Genomic DNA, 20532 nt, shown 5'->3' on the forward strand with positions numbered 1-20532 from the left:
GGAATTTACCACTATCCAGTTAGTGTGAGGGCATGTGATAGCGATAATGCGCTGTGTTTTATTATGTGTAGCTGCACTGCATAACATTGGGAGACAGTTTTTGTTTTGTTTTGTGTGTGTGTGTGTGGCGCATTCAGGAAGCGTCCTCACAGCGGCGCAGTGACAGCTCAGCTGGCTGCAGTCAGTCAGTGAGAGGTGTGACAGCGACAAACCGCTGGCTTTCTCCTTTAAAACAACACTGAACAAAAACAAACTCGGGAATGAAAGTACCACAACTGGACTGATGCTGCTGTGGATTTGTAGGTGTCTACGAGGGTGATTCGCGGTGTCGGGTGAGTTTAAAGCGAGTGAATGACAACATCACTGTGGAGTGCAGCTAGCATCATGTGCTAAACTGTGATTGAAATACCTCAACACAAGAGGAGCGAGATGTCGGAATGACTCAAAATGTAAAAAAAATATACCGTGGCCTAAATAAACGTTTACACGGTTTGTCTTGATAAAGGCGTGTTTGTCTGTTTGTGTTTAGACTCTGTTTGTCCTGCTAGTTTTCACAGAAAACGTTAGCATCAGTGTCAGCAGACTGGTCTCGTGATTTGTTGTGAATCACATTTGTCCCAGCCTCACTCTCACTCAGCAGAGAACTGGTTCACTGAGACCAATTTTATCACATTTTAATCCAAACCAACCCGTCCAGCGGAATGGTTTTCATCTCGTTGAACCGTGTGCGGGTCGATAATAAAGCAGAAGTGCAAGTAAGGCGTCAAGTTACTGGTAGTTGCAATTCAGCTGCCTGTGACTGTGCTGACAGTGTGCAATAGTTCACATTACACCGCTATTGTGTCTTCATCTAATTCACCCTTTAGTTAATGTGTTCCCTACTTTATTCTTAACCAACCTTTCCCAGACACTGGACAACATAACATCTCGCCAGAGAAACAGAATTCGACACAACACGCGAAATACTGCGAAGATAAGATAAGATAAGATGTAATTTTATGCACTATGTACTGACTTGTGAAATGCAGGTACTTTCCTTTGGTATTTCCATTTCATGTCTCTGTATACAGTCAAAGGGACGTTTCTTAGTTTTGTAATCAACTCTATGTAACCTTGACTAGACAAAAATATAATTTACACAATAATGCAATGATGACTGAGCCAAGCACATCATAATAATAATAAATCATAATGTATCAGAATGGTAACTCAGTAGTGTCACAGAGAGACAGAAAAAAAAGGCCTCTACTTTTGACACGAGAACAAATCTGAAATGCATTCTCATAACACTGGAGTGACAGCAAGTAGAAGGTCAAAGGTCAGAGTTGACTTTTCTCTCACCTCCCTCTGAAGTGCTTGTCTTGGTGCATTATTACTGAGATGCTTTCATTTGCCAACATTTCTTGTTGCATTCACACTCCAATACCCTCAATGTGAACGCCAGTATTGACTGTGAACAGTATTGCGCTTTTGTTCTGACAAAGAATCCCAAAAGCCTCTGGAACAGAAATGTTTGCTCACACTAAAAGACGAATACTATTATTTGAATGTAAATCTCAGGGTAAAACAGAATTTCATTCAGGTATGTTTGAAGTAAAGACATCATTTAGTGACAGTGATGAAAAGGGTTAGTTAGTAGAGTGAGGTTTGTTAAAGTCTGTTGGGGGGATGTTCACTCAGCTGGAGGCACTTTTGACAAACTCTCAAACTAAGTGGAGTCATGACTTGTCAGTTTACTTAAGTCATGTGGTGCCACATGGCTCAGTGCTCTGGCATGCAAGAGAGTGACGAAGGATACTTGACTAAACCCCTCATTCTTTCTCAGTTTTGGAGCATCACTGGGGAAGATGTCACTGACACCAGTTGAACCAGAGAGCCACACTCATGTGCTGGCAGAGTTTGACTGCCTCGATCCACTTCTGTCTGCTCTACGCTTAGACTCTGGCAGGCTCAAGGTAGGTTTCATCATCACATCTCAGAATTAGTTATTTCATGAAATCACACATAGTTAGTTTACTGCGTATTAGTATCTCAATTTAAGTATTTTTTTGGGCAACCTGACCTACATGATATCACAATAAATACGTTCGAATCAGCGATTACAAATGATCGTGCTAAACTCAATACTGATGTTCACATCACTTTTTGCAAACAGATACACATTTCCCAAAAATGAGGTAAAACTTTTCAAGGCATGATATGTTATATCTCAAAGTGTGTTTGAACAATGCATAAACATCATATCAATACATGTTTCTATTAAAGAAAAGTATATTGTTACTGTTGTATTGACAAGCTCCAGTCTTTATAGCAGTTTAGATTAAGAAACTACTGAAATAGCCTCACTTTAGAGAAACTGTTACTTTCAAATATTGTGAAGTGAGTTTATACAGTCCTGATACATTCCTTTGCTGCTTACAGGACATGATTAGTTTTAAAAGACAGATAGAGGCAACTGCAGCCTCGGTTTAGTAAAGCTAGACGGCTGCAAACAGGTTGGAGTATGACTGCAAACGCAAATAAATGCACCCAAAATGAATTATACTGTTCAACAAACCCAGCCGACAGGGTTTGGCATGTGTACTTTTCATTACCGTGATATCTAGAAATTTAAAAAGCTATGGACCTGCGACCATGAAATTGCTGAAGAAGATTCTGTTGTGTTCCAGTGCACATGTTTATCAGTGTCGAGGAAATGGCTGGCATTAGGAACATCAGCAGGGGGCTTACACCTGATTCAGAAGGAGGGCTGGAAACAAAGGATCATCCTCACTCACAAGGTAAAATGTGACTCAGCACTTGTTCTCTTGTTAACTACCACTTTTTAAGGAATGCATTGTTGCAGTGCAGTGTATTATTTCCTGTCATTTTTTTTTAAACTCTACATCCACCGTGTGCTCTTTTTCAGGAGGGATCCATCACTCAGGTGGCATGTTGCCCTCACGATGAAGATTTTATTGCTGTTGCAACAAGGTTGGTGTCTGTTCATGGAGAAAATAAATGTTTTAAATTCATCATTCACCTCAGCCATAATAACCTATTGTCATTGTAACCTTCCTCTTTTTTCTCATATGACACACATCGAAAGTGTGTGTGTTAGTTTGTGGTGCTTGTGTTGTTCACATTGTCAACTGTGTTTGTCACTGTTCCAGTCAGGGTCTGGTGGTGGTGTGGGAGCTGCAGCTGGAGCGGCGGGGCCGACCAGAAAGAGTCAGTGTGTCCTGGGAACACAAAGGTCAGGCCATCACTGCTCTCTGCTGGGACACAAGCACACTCAGAGTTTTTGTTGGTGACTCTGGAGGCAAAGTGTCCTTTCTGCGTGCAGGATCCACCAAACTGCGCAAGGTATTGATTTACAGTAAAAGATATGCATTTCCTCAGTATGAAGAAGATTTAAATGATGTAAGCAGTTTGCAGTTTCTCTTTTTGTTTGGCATTGTCTCAGATTTTAATTCAATCAGCAGGTCTTAGATTCATTTATCCATTGTCTACTGCTTTCACAATTAATGTTATTGCTAAGTAGCTATCTCCACACAAAGATTTCATTTTGGTGACAAGAAAATAAGATTAAATAAGGTTCAGGATCAATAAAATAATTGAAGGCAGATTCAATTAAAAAAGCTATTAGACTGTACAACATACAATTAAAATGTACACACAATACACTAAGCATACGTCATACTGTATGCGTTGATATGTCATTGTTCATGCCAAAGCCTTGTTTATTTTTGTTTTGTCCAGGGTTCAGCATTCGTAATGTTCCCTGTGCAGACCATCACCACTGTTGACTCCAAAGTGGTTCAGCTTGGCTACCAAGATGGCCGCCTGCTCGTGTCTTCGCTCAGCCGCTGCTACCTCTGTGACACAGAGAGGTAATGACATGCTTGCATCTGTTGTGGCATGTGACTATCTGTCCTTCAGGAGACATAGAAAAATGAGTAGACATATTTTTTAAATGACATCAGTTTTTAGGACGAAGACGGGGTACACCAAATAATATTGCATGTTTTTGGGCTGTGGTAGGAAACCAGAGAACCCAGAGAAAACCCCCCCACACACACACGGGGAGAACATGCAAACTCCATGCAGAACGGCTCATGTCAATCTATATTCATTTGGATAATTAAAAAATTGAGAAATTGGTGGTTGAAGACATCTGTCAAATTTACAATCTTTCAATGTGTTTGTTTCGTGTTGTCTTTTTACGTGCTTTTAGGGAGAAGTTTTGGCGAGTTGGGAATAAGGAGCGTGATGGGGAGTACGGAGCCTGTTTTTTCCCTCAGAATAAGGGATTATTAGTTGGTCAGCCACCCCTGCTGTACTGTGCCCGCCCAGGGTCTCGAATATGGGAGGCCAGTTTTCATGGTGAAGTTCTGAGCACGCATCAGTTCAAACAGCTGCTAGGCTGTCCTCCTCTACCTCTCATCACGTTTAGGTACTCCTTGTTCGTGGCTTTTATGTTGTCTTCTGTAAAATGTTAATCTAATTAATAATAATAATTTCCTATTTGTTACCTTCAGAAATGATCCTCATTACAACCCAGTGCAGAAGAGTCCACAGTCACTTGTCTTTCCTAAACTGCTTTATTTGGGGTAAAGTAACATACTTGTGTATTTTATCATCCTACAAAGGAATACTGAATCAAGGCTCAAATATACAATTTGCATCAGACATTATCATTAAAAAAATGTGACTTCACTTCATTCATTTAGAGACCAAAACCTGCTGACCTGGACAGATTCAGCCATTTATATTTTCACACCTCAGAATGGACAGCTGCTTCTGTGGACTGAGGTCAAAGGTGTGTTTTGCTGCCTCACCGCAATCTAAAAGTTGACACCTCAAAACATTTTTTTGTTTATATTTTTGTTCCTTCAAAGGTTGCACAGTTGATCTGTAGTAACTGTGTGATCACACTGTTCACCACTTGTGTTTTGGTTCTACAGACTTGGTTGACATCTCGGTCTACCGCAGCGAGCTCTTCTGTCTCCATGGCAGTGGACGTCTGTCCCACCTCTCCCTGTTATCTGCAGAGCGGTGTGTTGAGCGTCTCCTGCGTAGGGAGTCCTGGCTTCTGGCTGCTGCCGTCTGCAGTATGTTTCAGAACGCAATCATCATCAGCAGGGTAAGATAATGTAAAGTGTGTTCAATTATGAACTAAAGTCTTTAAATAGTCAAGGCTTCATTGTGCTTGTCACCTGAGTAGAATTTAATTCAAGATCTTAATTCTTATTTCAGGCCAGGAAATCCATTCCTATTGACCGCCTTGAACATCTCAGGTCCCAGCTCAACTCCACCACACACCCAGAGCTGATTGGTCAGCTGGAGGATGTCATTGCTAAGCTAGAGCCTCTGGATTCCGCCTCTAGCAGCCGTAGAAGCAGCATCTCCTCACACGTGAGTTAAACTTTATCTTTTAACTTTAGATAATTCCACTTTAGAGAAGCCATTCCAAAATGTAAGATTGCATGGGTTATTTTCAGCAGTTCTGGCCCACAATAATCACAACTCTGATCAACACACAGCACTATAGGACTAAGCATCTCCATATATATTATTTATTTCATAAACTGGCAGGAAATAATATTTAACACTATAATCTGGCTTCTGCATATTTATGGTAAGGGTAAGTAACCCTAGGGTACCCTAACCCTAGTTACCCTAACCCTAACCCGTAAGGGTAAGTACAGTAAATGGTCCTTAATAACCCATCCACATGAACGCAGCAATTTGCAAAAGCAACTTTAGTGAAGTTAAGGTGATTTGAAGCTTAATTACAAAATAGGTGCAACATTTTTTACCTTGAACACATTAAATCATACTGCTATATGTGTTATTAATGAAGGAAAAGTGGGCGAGGCTTAGCTGGTTTCAGCAGTGGGATTAAATTTACATGTGTAGATAAGTGAACATTAACCCGTTAAATGTATGGTAAACTATTTATATATCATGGTTGAATTATTTCCTCCTCTGTTCATTTTACACACTACAGTAACAGTAAAACACTGTCATGAACAATAATTATTTATAATACGCCTCTGTTGTTACTGACGTGAAAACAGTGAGTGTACTGATATCAGTGATATGTTTTTATCCAGGAGAGCTTCAACGTTCTCGATTGTGGAATTTACCGCGTGATCAGCCGCAGAGGAAGTCAGTCAGATGAGGAGACGAGCTCACTCATCAATCACTCCATGTCAGAGGAGGAGAGGCTCAAAGAGTTCAGTTTTGTCCAGGATGAAGATCAGGTGGATCAAGGTAAGAGACAGATGTTGTTTGTGTTTGTTACTGTGTGATACTTAATCATGAGCTGACAGATGACAGGAAAGACAAAAACAAATAGGAAGAAAATCAGGTCTATTTTAAACACTTAGTAGGGATGACACATGTTTAATGTTTTCTGTCTAACTCTTTTCCTGTTCTCTTTGATCTGTCTTTTTTTTATTTATTTTTTACATGTATGTGATCTCTACATGATTTCTTTGTGTGTCAGGATCAAGTGTCTCTGCTTCTCCTTAATTCAATGTGAAAAGAGAGTGAAGTTATTTTCAGTTTTAAGTCTACATTTGAAAATAAACAACCCAAATAATTAAACAAAAAACAAAGCACCTATAGCTTTTTATAGAAAGGGTTGTGAATATTTACATGCGACTGATAATCATTTTACTCTTTGACTTATCTCTGTTGTCTTGTCAATCGATTAAATCTGTATTTAGTAGCTTTTTGCTTGAATAATACATAAAATCATCAACATGTTGCCTCACAGGACTTTGTCTGATTATTAATACCAAGTTTCCTGTGTGTTTCTTTCTATCACACATATATCATGTATTTTTTTTTTTTCTGTACTGTGCAGCATTTGATTTATGTTGGCTCTATACTGGTGCCCGGCAACTTTGCACCATCGACTTGCATTCTCCACTGTCCCCGTCATCCTTCCCCTCCAGTACTCCATCCATCTGTGTTTTTCCTCTGGCTTTTGCCCCCATCTTTATTCAGATCCACAGAGCACTGAGCGCCACGATGCTGAGCGATCAGAGCAAGGAATGCACTTCCACCTCCCGCTCTCATTCCGCCCCAAACCTCCTCGCATAGCACTGCAGGCCGTCAAAGACAGGTGAACATCCAGAAAGAGAAAGGACAGACATGTGAACCGCTTTAAACAGAGTGTGTCACGCCATGTAGTCTATCATTTTAAATAATAACAGTTTGTCGTTGTGTGTCTCTCTTTCGTGGTTTTAAGAAGATTGAAGGTTTTACAGGGAACCTATTTTGAAGTTAAGTGATGATTTTAGAAAGATTACTTCCCTTTTCCACAGAACACCCAGATCTACTTTTTTAAATGTGCATCTGTGTATCCATATGTGGCTTGTTATGTATTATACTCTGTCATTTTCCATTACTACGCAAAGGTTCATTTTCACTGCTGTGTTTGACTTTAATTTTCCTTTCCACAGTGTTTCCAGTTTTGTTAAGAAAACAACGGAGAAGATCAACACCCTCCAGATGAACTCTGAACTCTGGCAGCGCCCTGAATCGAGAGAAGGAGGACACCCTGAAGTGTCCGCAGCCACATATTCAGAAGAAATGGAGAATGAGTGAGTACACAGAACAGATGTGGGGTTGATCTTGAAGTTAGTTATGAGAAATAAATGAAAACCGAACTTGTGCAAAGGAAGCACATCCAATTTCAATGCACACTGGTTACTGATGGGCAGGAGAGACAAAAACGACAAAGAGTAAAATATGCTTCTCACAATTATCCTCATCACAATGAAAATCAAATCAAGTACTCCCTAAAATCGAGGAGGCAAAAGTAGATCAGAGAGACCAAGTTTATTTGATATTTACTTAAAAGTCCACGAGTGACAATAGAAATTATGCACTGGAGCTTTACATAAATAAAATTAGTCATTTCTTCTTTGGCCACATTTATAGCCATTACCCTTTACCTTTGTTTTGCCCAGACAATTGAAAGAAAGTCATAGATAATCAGTGAATTGTATTTGTCTCACTCTCAAAGAGTTTATGATGAAATGCCTAACGCAGAGGCCGACATGCAGGAACTTCGATCAGCAACAGAGCGAACTATGTAAGTACTGCCCAGTATCTGCTGCAGGATTTCGCCACAATGAATCCATTTACTGTTGTTAAAATGTTAAAAATACTTTTCCAAACATCAGATCCCAGATCCAGGACCCTTTGGTGCTACTAGATCCAGTCTGCCTCGGAGAAACACTGCTGGAGTGGCTGCCGGTGCTGGAGCGAGTACTCGGACCTGCAGACCTGGGCTCAGCTGCCGCCAGTGACTCAAACATTGATGGACCAGGAGAGAAGCGATGGGAGATAGATTATCTGAACCCCTGCACAGAGCAGCCAGAGCAGTCCTCCTGCTCACCTGAGCGTCTTACAGAGAATAAAGAGGAGTCGCCTGAGCTCAGACAACAAGAGGAGCCGTGTGAATCCACGAAGATGAAGTCTGACGTTTCAAATGGAAACCTTTCAGAGCCTGTGCGAGTTGTGTCCCCCAAACCTGTACCATCAGACCTCCTGGCTACTCTCACCCAGCTGGCCACATTATACACGGAGATGAGCTGCTTCAAAAAACAGGAGAATGAACTTACTTTGGGATGCACAATTTTTCTGCGCCGTTACTTCTTTCTGCTGGATCAAGAGCGTGTGAGAAGAATGTGTCTGTTATGTTACCAGGAGCGGGCCGAGGCGCAGCACTCCTTCATGGAGGCCATACTAGGTCAGAAGCTTCTCTGTGTTCAACAGTTCATACAGTAATGTGACTTATGTGTAATTATTTAATCTTCAATGAAGATAATTTATTTTAAAGCATGCAACATGCAAATGTATGGCTCAGTCCTTGTAAATCATGCCCAGCCTATCCCTCCATAGAACTCACTCAGTCCTCTAAGGTGGTGGAGGTTATTCAGAAAGGTGATTTGCTGAGATCACTGCGCAGTCTGAGAGAGCTGCAGCCCTGGAGCGCACCGCTACTCCTCGCTCACTTACACAGGTCAGTACCCGCATTTCTCTTCACTTCACATAATACTCAAGTTGACTGTCAGATCCTATGAAGTTCTCTCTGTTACTGTCCAGGCTGTATGAGAAGCATGGAGAGGCGGCCGTACGCTCGTTTTCCCAGTTTTATCCCACAATTACTCCTGCTGACGTGATGAACATGGCTCAGCAAAGCCACTTCCTGGCCTACCTTGATAATCTTGTCCTGTCACAAACTGAGGAGCACAGGTACATCTTTGATTGTTTTGTTAAAACCAACGACTACAAAAGAGGTCGACTGTAGTTGCTGAATTGTTTATTCATTTCTCTTGACAGGTTGTCATTTTTGCAATCCCTACTTGAGCCAGAGTCACTGAGACAGGATTGGCTGCAGCTTGCACTTACCCATGATGCTCCTCAATGCTGTGATACAGTTACCCCTGATGGACAGCCCAGGTCTGGTTCTGTTAATGTGGGAAAATAATACACACAACTGTTATGAGGAAAAAGAAAAAAGAAATCCTGGATCTGGGTCCATGTCCAGATCACCACCAAAATCTAACAACTTAGTTATGTTACTCACAAACAAACAAATGCAGCCAAACTATTACTCCTCAGCATTTTGTAATATTTACTCCAAGTCCTGTTTGATTGAATGTAGAAATCTAAGGTTAGAAAAAAAGTACTGATGCTAGAGTTTAGCATGAGAACGATTGTAAGCCCTGTGACCTCTGCTGCAGGTGGCATTCACATTGTTTCAGCTGGGGTTACGGACGCCTCCTGTCTCTGCTGATTCGTCTCCCTGCAGACGTGTCCTCCAAACAGAAGATGGCTGACGCATGCCGCAGTCACGGGTACCTCATATGTATATTATTGTGTGTGAGAAAAAGTCATCTTATGTTGTTAATGGGAGCGTTTGGTTGTGACTTTACAGTACCTTTGGGATAATGTGTTCAAATACAGGTACTGGACAGGCTACCTGCACCTCTGCTGTGAGCTGCAGCGTCACACAGACGCCTTCTCCACCATCTGTCAGCTGGATGACATCAGCCTGCTGGAGGAACCTGAGGGTAAAACGGCTTTTTAAAAAAAAAATATATATATATATATATTATCCTGTCACTCATTTGGCTTTGAATGACAACTATGATAGGAGAGTTGGTTTTAGTGTCTAAAAAATATGACTTGATGGAGCCGTAGATGGTTTAGACATAGACAGTAAATGCTGTTAACAATATAAAAACAGCTTTATCAGCGGTTTACCGTTCACTTGTGAGTAACTACACCTGCTCCCACACTAGGGCCTACCCCAGATGTATTTGTCCTGCAAGTGCATTTTCTTTCAATGTTAAAACACATAGAAAAGCTCTGCCACTTTTCCTAAAATTCCTAAAGATGAGGAAATTAAGTAGAAAAGAAGGTGAGAAAGAAGAGCAGAATTTGAATGTTCATCTCTGTACTGCATCTGTTGTTCTCCAGGAGTTGAGCCCCAGTCCTTGGATGAGTGGAAGCTCTTGATCCGCTTGTCTCAGCAGTGCAGCAGTGTGGTCGACACAGAGCAGACCCCAGGTGTAAACGGGGGCAGCTGGTCAAACGGCTCAGCGGGCTGTGGAGGGAAGATCACTTTGGAGAACCTGACCCTGATGCTGGCTCGGAAAGTTGGACCCGACCGAGCGGTGACCACCCTGGAGGAATGCGGTGTGCCGTTGGTCCTTTCCCCTCAATCCAAACTGGTCTGTGAGCTCCTCAGAGTCACTGAGAAGAGACAGAGGTGGGTGAACCGGAACCAGAATTTCTTTATGTTAATACAGTATTTAAAGACAACGGACAATCTAATGGTGCGACTGTAACAAACAGAGGACCTGACTCCTCTGCTCACTGCTTCTTTTCCCAAATCTCCAGGTTCAGGTGGGAAGGGACACACCAAGACACAATATTTTCTTTGTTATTGATTGACTCATTAGCTACTGGCTCCACTCTTTAAACATCCTTCAGTCTTTTGTAAACACACATACTGACAACTGTGATCAGATCTTGATGGTGTTTACTGTGACAAACCCTTACACTGGAGTGGAACCCGAATTAATGTTAGCGGTCAAATCTGTGTTTGTCCTACTGTTTAATGTCAACAAATATCTGCTGTGAAAAACACCAGGTTTATTCAAAACATGTTTGAGTTAAAGTCAGTCACGTCATTGCAGTCTAAATGCCAGTGTTCGCAGCATTTGACAGACATAAAAACTACAAAGCTGGTGGGGCCCTGAGGCTTTGTGCAGTACTGTTTGTGATGAAGCCACAGAAGAAATGATTAGATTTTGGTCATGAGATTCAGGATGTTGCAAGATAGAGGAGTTTCTCTGAGCAGCCTCACCAGAGCTATGAAGCGTTCTTAGATAACAAAATCTTATATACTGTATTTTTAAGTTTGGAGTGACAGCTCAGTAACGATTTGATTGTCAGCGCAATAACATCCACTGCCGTTTTTGTGGTTTCAGGGCGATGATCCAGATGATGCTCGAGCGCTGTGATCGGTTCCTGTGGTCTCAGCACGCCTGACTCCAGATCAGCAGCTTCTCTAAACCAAACAAGATCAACTTATACTGTATTATTTAGGGTAAGGGTTAGCCCTTGAGGCTTAATTTGTGCACTGTGATATTGATCAAAAGCTTCCTAATTCAAATGAAAGTACTTCTAGTATTAACTTATATTTAATTCCAGTTGCCTGACATTTTCAACCAATGTGTTGTCTTGTCAAATTATTGTTCAATATGTACATGTCAAATATGTTATGTCCTGCTGTGAAAAAAAAGAACTGTAAATAATTAAGTGTTCCAAACCAGATAATATAATATGAATAAAACTGTAATGTGAAGCATCATGTCATTTTATAGGTTGTTTTTTTTTCACTACAATCACATCTCATGTTCAGCTCTGTGGAGCTACACACATATGCCCAAATGTTAATCATTAGGGCTCAAGCATAAGGTGCGTAGAACCCTATTGAAACTTGATATGTGAGACCCCAGACCGTCCTGAACATGTCTGTAAAAGATGACCTCCCTACAGGAAGTAGAACGCCCAAAACAGGAAGTAAAGTCTAACATTGTCCGATCTGCACGAAACTTGATATCTGAGTCAAGGGACCTTCCCTGAACACGTTTACGGACACGCCTTACACCCAACAGGAAGTCGGCCATTTTAAACAGGAAGTACCCTCTAACGTTACGCCGCTGAAAATAACTAGTACCGCAAGCGGTGAATGAACTGGAGAAACATCTTGTACATCTGTGCCTCACACTTTGGTGTTTCATTTAACTAACTAATGTGTGGAGCGTTATCTGGCTGTGATTCATCACATCACCTACCTGAGGCTGAGAATTTTAGAAATATTAGCGTTGCATGTGTGGCTGCTCATATTGCTGCTGGTGTTAATGGTACCGCAACACTGTTCAAATAACTATTTGAATAGTACTTTTAAAAGTGCTTTCCATAGTAGAAAAATGAAACCTTTAAGCATAAACTGGTAAAGACAGAATTAAAAGACAAAATTAAAAGCCAGATGAAATAAAATACATCTGTAGTGAAAATAAGGCATTTTAAAGAAAAGTAGTCTAATGTTCAGTGGCATATTTTTATGCATTAGCCATATTTAGTGTTAGTGGCTAGAAGTAAGGAAGTTGTGAGATGGGGCAAGTAGCAGCATCACCATCCACTGTAGCATTCCATGCTTTAGAGACCAATTTATTATATTCCCTTTAAAACCTTGTACAAATCCATATAGGGTTCGAGTTTTCTGGTTAAGATTAACGGAACACTTGGAGCAGTGTCAAAAGGTGCCAAGTCTACAGTAACAGATCAGTGCAATTCATTTTAAAAGAATTCCACATCTTTAAGTTCAAAGCACTAACTTGTCAAAATAACACTCATCACAGAATCACTGAACAAATACAAGTCAACCATAAAGTTCAGAACAAAAGTTTTACTTGATATAAAGAAGGCAATAAATGCAAGTGTTTAATGTGAAACACTACAGGCTGAAAGTAGCACTGTCTGTATTTTAGTGATTCTGGTGATGCATCACATGTAAAGTGTTTTGTCATGTGTGGTTGTGGGTCAGTGGGGACAGGGGGGTTAAAGTCCATTTAAAAAAAATAAAAAAATCTCGGTGACCATGTCCTGTTGGGCAGAGTGACGTAGCAGCCATTGAGGCATGTGACCAGTTTGGCAAGGTCCAACATCTAACAAAAAAAAAATAAAAAATAAGAGTCAGCACACTTTATATTGAGTAAATATGGATTAATCATGTTGAGTACCATCTGAAAGAACGTACCTGAAGACTTCCGTGGAAAAGAGGCGGAAAAGGTTGGTTCATATTGGGCGAAGTCCTCGTCGTAGAAGGGTCGGTTCATCTTGGGCTAGGTCATCACCGCAGCCATCTAGGACGGGACTTCTCCAGGCTGTGGTGTCCAACATGGAGTCCTCTGATCCAGGAATGTGCTGCAGCCTTCATCTCTTCAAAACAAAGAAGAATTTGATCAGTCACAAGAAAAAAAAAAAAAAAAAAAAAAAAAAAAAAGAAGTAAACAAATGACAAATCTTCAGGTAGCTCACCTGATCAAGTGTGACAGGTCCTCACATCCAGTCAGAGCTCACCGATGGATGCCCTCCCTAACCTGTACCTGCCTTTCCTGTCCTACACTGACAGTTACAAGCAATCTTTTCCAGCCATTTGGGATGATGCTAACCCCAATGTCTTGGTTGGCTGCATGAAAAACTGTAAATCTCCCAGTTGCCCAGACAAACGTTCCTTCTGATTCTGTAGCCTCGCCACAAAAAGGTCCTCTGCTGAAACCCTCATTTTGCTAAGCATGAAATCAATTCCACTTTCCTGTCCTCAGATCTCCTTTTCTCTCCCTGCAGCCTTTCAACAGCCATTGCTGTTGTAACATCTGCAAGAGGCAGCAGTTTCACAATTCAGAGCTTCTCATGTGTTTAGCAAGACGTAGCACCAGAGTATTGACAAAGCAGACACCTGAAAATGCTTGACTCCAATTTAAACAAATGCTTCACCATCTACAAGTGATGTGATGTGACTTACACTACAAACATGTCCATTCCAATCTTTGTTTCGGAGGAAGATAAATGCATATCATGACAGGCTGAGTCACAAAATCAGATGGATCCTTGTCTGATTTTGGAAGCTGCACAGCCATGGTATGCCACTCAGTCAGGATCCGTGGCCAGATTTCCTCACACACACAGAGAAGAAGGGGAAGGACAATATGCCTTACCATGTTGCGAGTCGACTCAATTTACCTTGTTCTCTGTTGTGTGAAGAAGACCCAGCTCATAAAATCTTGACTGATTTAAAAACTGAGCACTTAAATCACTCAAACATCGATGCTGTTGGGTCATGCAGAGAGCTGGCGATCTTTTGCATGGTTTCCCAAACATTTAGAGGTCAGGTTACTGACCCCAAGAATGTCAAATTCAATGATGTTTTGCCCTAAACTGATGAACCATTTGGGTAAATTAGATCAAGCATTTAAAAGGTGTTTACATTGTCAGTAGTCTAATGACACTTCTTACCCAACACATGAAGACGCAGTGAATCAGGATACGGCTACCTTTAGCAGATGCAACAGCAGCAGTGGGTGGTGGAAGGCTGCAGGGAGAAAAAAGTGATATGGAGACAAGTTGGAGGAATCATTTAATGCATAGCTCAACAAGAGTTAAAGCGGAGAGAAACATTAGGGCAAGTCTACAAAAATCAGAGGAGGAACTTCGCCAACACATCTAAGCGATAGCAGTTTCTTACGCAACCAAGACATTGGTATTAAACATCTTCCTTAAGACTCTACAAGCTGCCTACATTGTGGAATTTGAAAGAAAGTCATGGGTAATTACGGACTACAGACACTTCGCTGAAATAGCTAGTGCATGGTGAGGTGTTAACCCTATGCTTTATCAAAAATCCTACTTTGGGCAAGCCATAATGTCCTATCATATCAACCAGCTGCCAGCTTCGCAAATAAGAGGCAAAAGACCATTTGTGTTTACACGTTTACATAATCACTGTTAACCACAAAGCTCCAGACACCAAGTCAATCCAAGAAACAAATCAAATAACAAAAAATAAATTAAAAAGCTGCAGCTGCTCACTCCTGCCATAAGAGGGTACTTGCACAACAGTCTTTAACATGAAGCCAAATTCTGTCTGATTTCTGTCTGAATTCAGCCAACAGAATAAGTTTTATTTCAAGTCGTCGTATCAAAAGATATAAAGTTAGAACATTTGGCGCAACTTTCATTTAAATAAACTGAGTTGTCTCTCTGCCAGGTTTGTGTCCTCCTAAAGAAAAGAAACGCGCTCTAATCCTGCAACCTACAATCTAATTCTTGAAAGAAACTATGCAGGATAGCCCTGCATCCCTAAGGCGAGTAACGCATAGTTTTGCAGGGGAAGATAAAAATCCCCTGCTGGGAGGCCTCCCAACATGACGCGCAAAAAGACTATGAACACAAAAAGGTTCAACTCCTTTAGAGGGAAATAAACTTGGCAGAGTGAGACAAGTCAGCATTAATATTGAATTATATTTCAGTTAGCGACGACAAAGGCTGATGGCAGTGCATAAAGTTTAAGACTTCAATGGATATCAAAATGTGGCAACAAATGCCAGATTTAAAGTATATCATAACATTATTCATGGGCTGAATAACACCTACAATCTAATGTGACTACGCTTGCATATAAATCAAATGTTTAGCTTCATAATCAAATCAGGAACCAGTTATCTTATCAAAGCTATTACTAGTTGAGAATAAAGGAAGACCTGGTCTAGCTCATCATAATCAATTACTACATCTTTACAGCACTTTGAAAGAACTTTAAACAAGCTACAGTAAACTTTGATTTAAATAAGGTACCAGAATTTCCTGCAGAAATCAGACGCCTCAAAACTAATCAACTTTAAAATCATCCATTTAAATTGAGACTAAAAAAGTGACTAAATCCGACACACAGGACAGACAGACAGCAAGAGAGACAGAGACACACAGGACAGACAGACCGATGAGACAGTCAGAGAGACAGCAAGAAAGGGACTAAATCTGACAATGTTCAAGTTCATATTGTTACAGGTGTCAAATAACTAGGTAAGGTGTTCTAGAATGTGTTTGTATGAGGTACAGACATGGTTCACCCAGCCTGAGATATAAAGACTCACTTTCAGTGAAAACATTGCTGCCAGCACAAATTCTATTCTAACAGTGAAACAAAGAAATAAACATAATCACAAGTGATGTAGAATAAAGTTGATTAAGATTTAAGGAATGCCTTTTAAGTTCAAGTATAGAAATGTCAGTCCCTCATACAGCCACACTCTTTAAAAACACAACAAACTTATATTATACATGTGTGATTAAATTAATATGATATATACATCAGTTAAATAAATTATGAAAATGAGCCATAACATTTTGAATGATGTAGTAAATTATCTCTAAAGGTGTCACTCACCTTTTTTTTTTTGACAGCCTCAGGCTTTTGTATATGGCGGGTCCGACCAGGTCTCCGTGAGCAGGAAGCAGGTTGTTCCTTTAAAGAAACATTTGTATTTTAATGACTGCATTAAAAGTTTAGAATTATAAACGACATGTATAACCCTGAATATATTTTTATACATTTAACATAAAAAAACAAATAAGTCTTTCCAGTGAAAAACTCAATAGTAATGACCAGGAGTGGAACAGTGAGTTAACATAGCACAGCAGCCATTTTAACTTGTTTTTACTCTTGTTTTGTCTATTTTGATAATGGATTGGTTTAAGTGTTTGAGTTTCAGATTTTTTTTATTTTGTTAAATGTGAATATTTCCTAATTTCTTTGCTCTATTCAAGCGATCATTGAAAAAATAATTTTAGAGGAATATAACTGAATTTAGAAACAGTGAACAACATTTAACATTTTATGGACCAAACAAAAATAAATCACAGTTTAATGAAAATAGAAATTAGTTGTAGCCCCATTTAAACCAATGATTTAACTGCTGTTACCAGACAAAACAGCTGCCAATTCAGATAACTGGCTGACAATGAAGCACAGCTTGAATATTGAGGTAAGGCTAATTTTGAGCAAATAATTAAGCTAACAATAAGCCAAAATTGACCATGTCCTGTTGGGCAGAGTGACGTAGCAGCCATTGAGGCATGTGTACAGTTTGGCAAACCCATCTAACAAAAAAATAAATTAATAAGAGTCAGCATACTTTAGTATTAAGTAAATATGGATTAAACATATTGAGTAACATGAAGAACGTACCTGAAGACTTCCATGGAAAAGAGGCGTCATCGTAGAAGGGTCTGTTCATCTTGGGCGAAGTCCTCGTCTTAGAAGGGTCGGTTCATCTTGGGCGAAGTCCTCGTCTTAGAAGGGTCGGTTGATCTTGAGGGAAGTCCTCGTCTAAGAAGGGTCGGTTCATCTTGGGCGAAGTCCTCGTCTTAGAAGGGTCGGTTCATCTTGGGCGAAGTCCTCGTCTTAGAAGGGTCGGTTCATCTTGAGGGAAGTCCTCGTCTAAGAAGGGTCGGTTCATCTTGGGCGAAGTCCTCGTCGTAGAAGGGTCGGTTCATCTTGAGGGAAGTCCTCGTCTTAGAAGGGTCGGTTCATCTTGGGCGAAGTCCTCGTCTTAGAAGGGTCGGTTGATCTTGAGGGAAGTCCTCGTCTAAGAAGGGTCGGTTCATCTTGGGCGAAGTCCTCGTCTTAGAAGGGTCGGTTCATCTTGGGCGAAGTCCTCGTCTTAGAAGGGTCGGTTCATCTTGAGGGAAGTCCTCGTCTAAGAAGGGTCGGTTCATCTTGGGCGAAGTCCTCGTCGTAGAAGGGTCGGTTCATCTTGAGGGAAGTCCTCGTCTTAGAAGGGTCGGTTCATCTTGAGCGAAGTCCTCGTCTTAGAAGGGTCGGTTCATCTTGGGCAAAGTCCTCGTCGTAGAAGGGTCGGTTCATCTTGGGCGAGGTCATCACCGCAGCCATCCAGGACGGGACTTCTCCAGGTCGTGGTGTCCAACATTGAGTCCTATGATCCAGGAATGTGCTGCAGCCTTCATCTCTTCAAAACAAGGAAGAATTTGATAAGTCACAAAAGGAAATATAAAAAAATAAAAACATTTTTTTAAAAAAGTAAACAAATGACAAATCCTCAGGTAGCTCACCAGGTCAAGTGTGATAGGTCCTCACATCCAGTCAGAGCTCACCGATGGATGCCCTCCCTAACCTATGCCTGCCTTTCCTGTCCTACACTGACAGTTACAAGCAATCGTTGCCAGCCATTTGGGATGATGCTAACCCCAATGTCTTGGTTGGCTGCATGAAAAACTGTAAATCTCCCAGTTGCCCAGACAAACGTTCCTTCTGATTCTGTAGCCTCGCCACAAAAAGGTCCTCTGCTGAAACCCTCATTTTGCTAAGCATGAAATCAATTCCACTTTCCTGTCCTCAGATCTCCTTTTCTCTCCCTGCAGCCTTTCAACAGCCATTGCTGTTGTAACATCTGCAAGAGGCAGCAGTTTCACAATTCAGAGCTTCTCATGTGTTTAGCAAGACGTGGCACCAGAGTATTGACAAAGCAGACACCTGAAAATGCTTGACTCCAATTTAAACAAATGCTTCACCATCTACAAGTGATGTGATGTGACTTACACTACAAACATGTCCATTCCAATCCTTTGTTTTGGAGGAAGATAAATGCATATCATGACAGGCTGAGTCACAAAATCAGATGGATCCTTGTCTGATTTTGGAAGCTGCACAGCCATGGTATGCCACTCAGTCAGGATCTGTGGCCAGATTTCCTCACACAAAGAGAAGAAGGGGAAGGACAATATGCCTTACCATGTTACGAGTCGACTCAATTTACCTTGTTCTCTGTTGTGTGAAGAAGACCCAGCTCATAAAATCTTGACTGATTTAAAAACTGAGCACTTAAATCACTCAAACATCAGTGCTGTTGGGTCATGCAGAGAGCTTGCGATCTTTTGCATGGTTTCCCAAACATTTAGAGGTCAGGTTACTGACCCCAAGAATGTCAAATTCAATGATGTTTTGCCCTAAACTGATGAACCATTTGGGTAAATTAGATCAAGCATTTAAAAGGTGTTTACATTGTCAGTAGTCTAATGACACTTCTTACCCAACACATGAAGACGCAGTGAATCAGGATACGGCTACCTTTAGCAGATGCAACAGCAGCAGTGGGTGGTGGAAGGCTGCAGGGAGAAAAAAGTGATATGGAGACAAGTTGGAGGAATCATTTAATGCATAGCTCAACAAGAGTTGAAGCAGAGAGCAACTTTCGGGCAAGTCTACAAAAATCAGAGGAGGAACTTCGCCAACACATCTAAGCGATAGCAGTTTCTCATGCAACCAAGACATTGGGATTAAGCATCTTCCTAATGACTCTACAAGCTGCCTAAATTGTGGAATATCATAACATTATCCATGGGCTGAATAACACCTACAATCTAATGTGACTACACTTGCATATAAATCAAATGTTTAGCTTCATAATCAAATCAGGAACCAGTTATCTTATCAAAGCTATTACTAGTTGAGAATTAAGGAAGACCTGGTCATCATCATTATCCATGGGCTGAATAACATCTACAATCTAATGTGACTACACTTGCATATAAATCAACTGTTTAGCTTCATAATCAAATCAGGAACCAGTTATCTTATCAAAGTAATTACCAGTTGAGAATAAAGGAAGACCTGGTCTAGCTCCTCATAATCAATTAAATTTTTACAGCACTTTGAAAGAACTTTAGACAAGCTACAGTAAACTTTCATGTATTTACTACATGATTCATCAGCTTCCATGTTTGTCAACAGTCCAAGTTGCAACTATGATAACTGAGATTCAAGATTATTAAATAGAAAATTAAATTTAAATAAAGGTACCAGAATTTCCTTCAGAAATCAGACGCCTCAAGACTAATCAACTTTAAAATCATCCATTTAAGTTGAAACTAAAAAAGTGACTAAATCTGACACACAGGACAGACAGACGGAGACCAGACACACAAGACAGACAGAGACCACACACACGCACACGAAAACTTAGTCGGAAAAACAGATCAGAAATTATAGACTGGCACCAAGACCAAGTACAGTCATGACAGAGTGGCCATGAAGAATCAAGAGACAGGTCAGAGCAGGTATAGTAATGGCACAGCGGCCAAGCAACAAAGAAAAACTGCACTCACCATTTGAAATTTTAGCTAAACTAAAACGCGATCTAATTAGGGTGGACATGCAGTGATGTCGGTGCTCCTCTTGACTGATGCTAGAAGAAAAGTACAGGTTAGTTCACTTACTGTGCATGGACGCGGAAGGCACCCATGTTTGCCTATGTAAAATGACTATACGCGCAAGGCCACACGTACAATGACACAAGTAGACCACGAAGGCGCGGGCACAGTTAGCGATCATGGCCTACTTGCATTAAGGGACGTATGGCCATACAAAGGCAA

General features: G+C 40.8%; 1 protein-coding gene and 1 long non-coding RNA gene across 2 annotated transcripts; one reads left to right on the plus strand and one right to left on the minus strand.

Annotated features, from left to right (window-relative positions):
* Positions 1-134: 134 nt before the first annotated feature.
* Positions 135-11887, plus strand: hps5 (HPS5 biogenesis of lysosomal organelles complex 2 subunit 2). Its single transcript, XM_058644909.1, has 23 exons — positions 135-332; positions 1826-1955; positions 2670-2780; positions 2909-2973; positions 3153-3345; positions 3742-3872; positions 4217-4435; positions 4521-4592; positions 4713-4801; positions 4947-5125; positions 5239-5397; positions 6099-6258; positions 7000-7117; positions 7458-7598; positions 8024-8092; positions 8184-8752; positions 8905-9025; positions 9109-9258; positions 9346-9465; positions 9750-9863; positions 9973-10079; positions 10489-10780; positions 11505-11887. Exons 2-23 carry the CDS (start codon positions 1848-1850, stop codon positions 11563-11565), a joined length of 3348 nt encoding a protein of 1115 aa, XP_058500892.1. The 5' UTR covers positions 135-332; positions 1826-1847; the 3' UTR covers positions 11566-11887.
* A 1086-nt stretch (positions 11888-12973) lies between these two features.
* LOC131469706 (uncharacterized) lies at positions 12974-19916 on the minus strand. Its single transcript, XR_009241827.1, has 6 exons — positions 18214-19916; positions 17330-18110; positions 16529-16606; positions 13621-16016; positions 13340-13521; positions 12974-13247 (listed from the first exon to the last, which is right to left on the minus strand). It is a non-coding gene; the product is annotated as an uncharacterized LOC131469706 (long non-coding RNA).
* Positions 19917-20532: the final 616 nt, after the last annotated feature.

The sequence above is a fragment of the Solea solea genome, chromosome 12, assembly GCF_958295425.1.
Source record: "Solea solea chromosome 12, fSolSol10.1, whole genome shotgun sequence".
Taxonomy (NCBI): Eukaryota; Metazoa; Chordata; class Actinopteri; order Pleuronectiformes; family Soleidae; genus Solea; species Solea solea.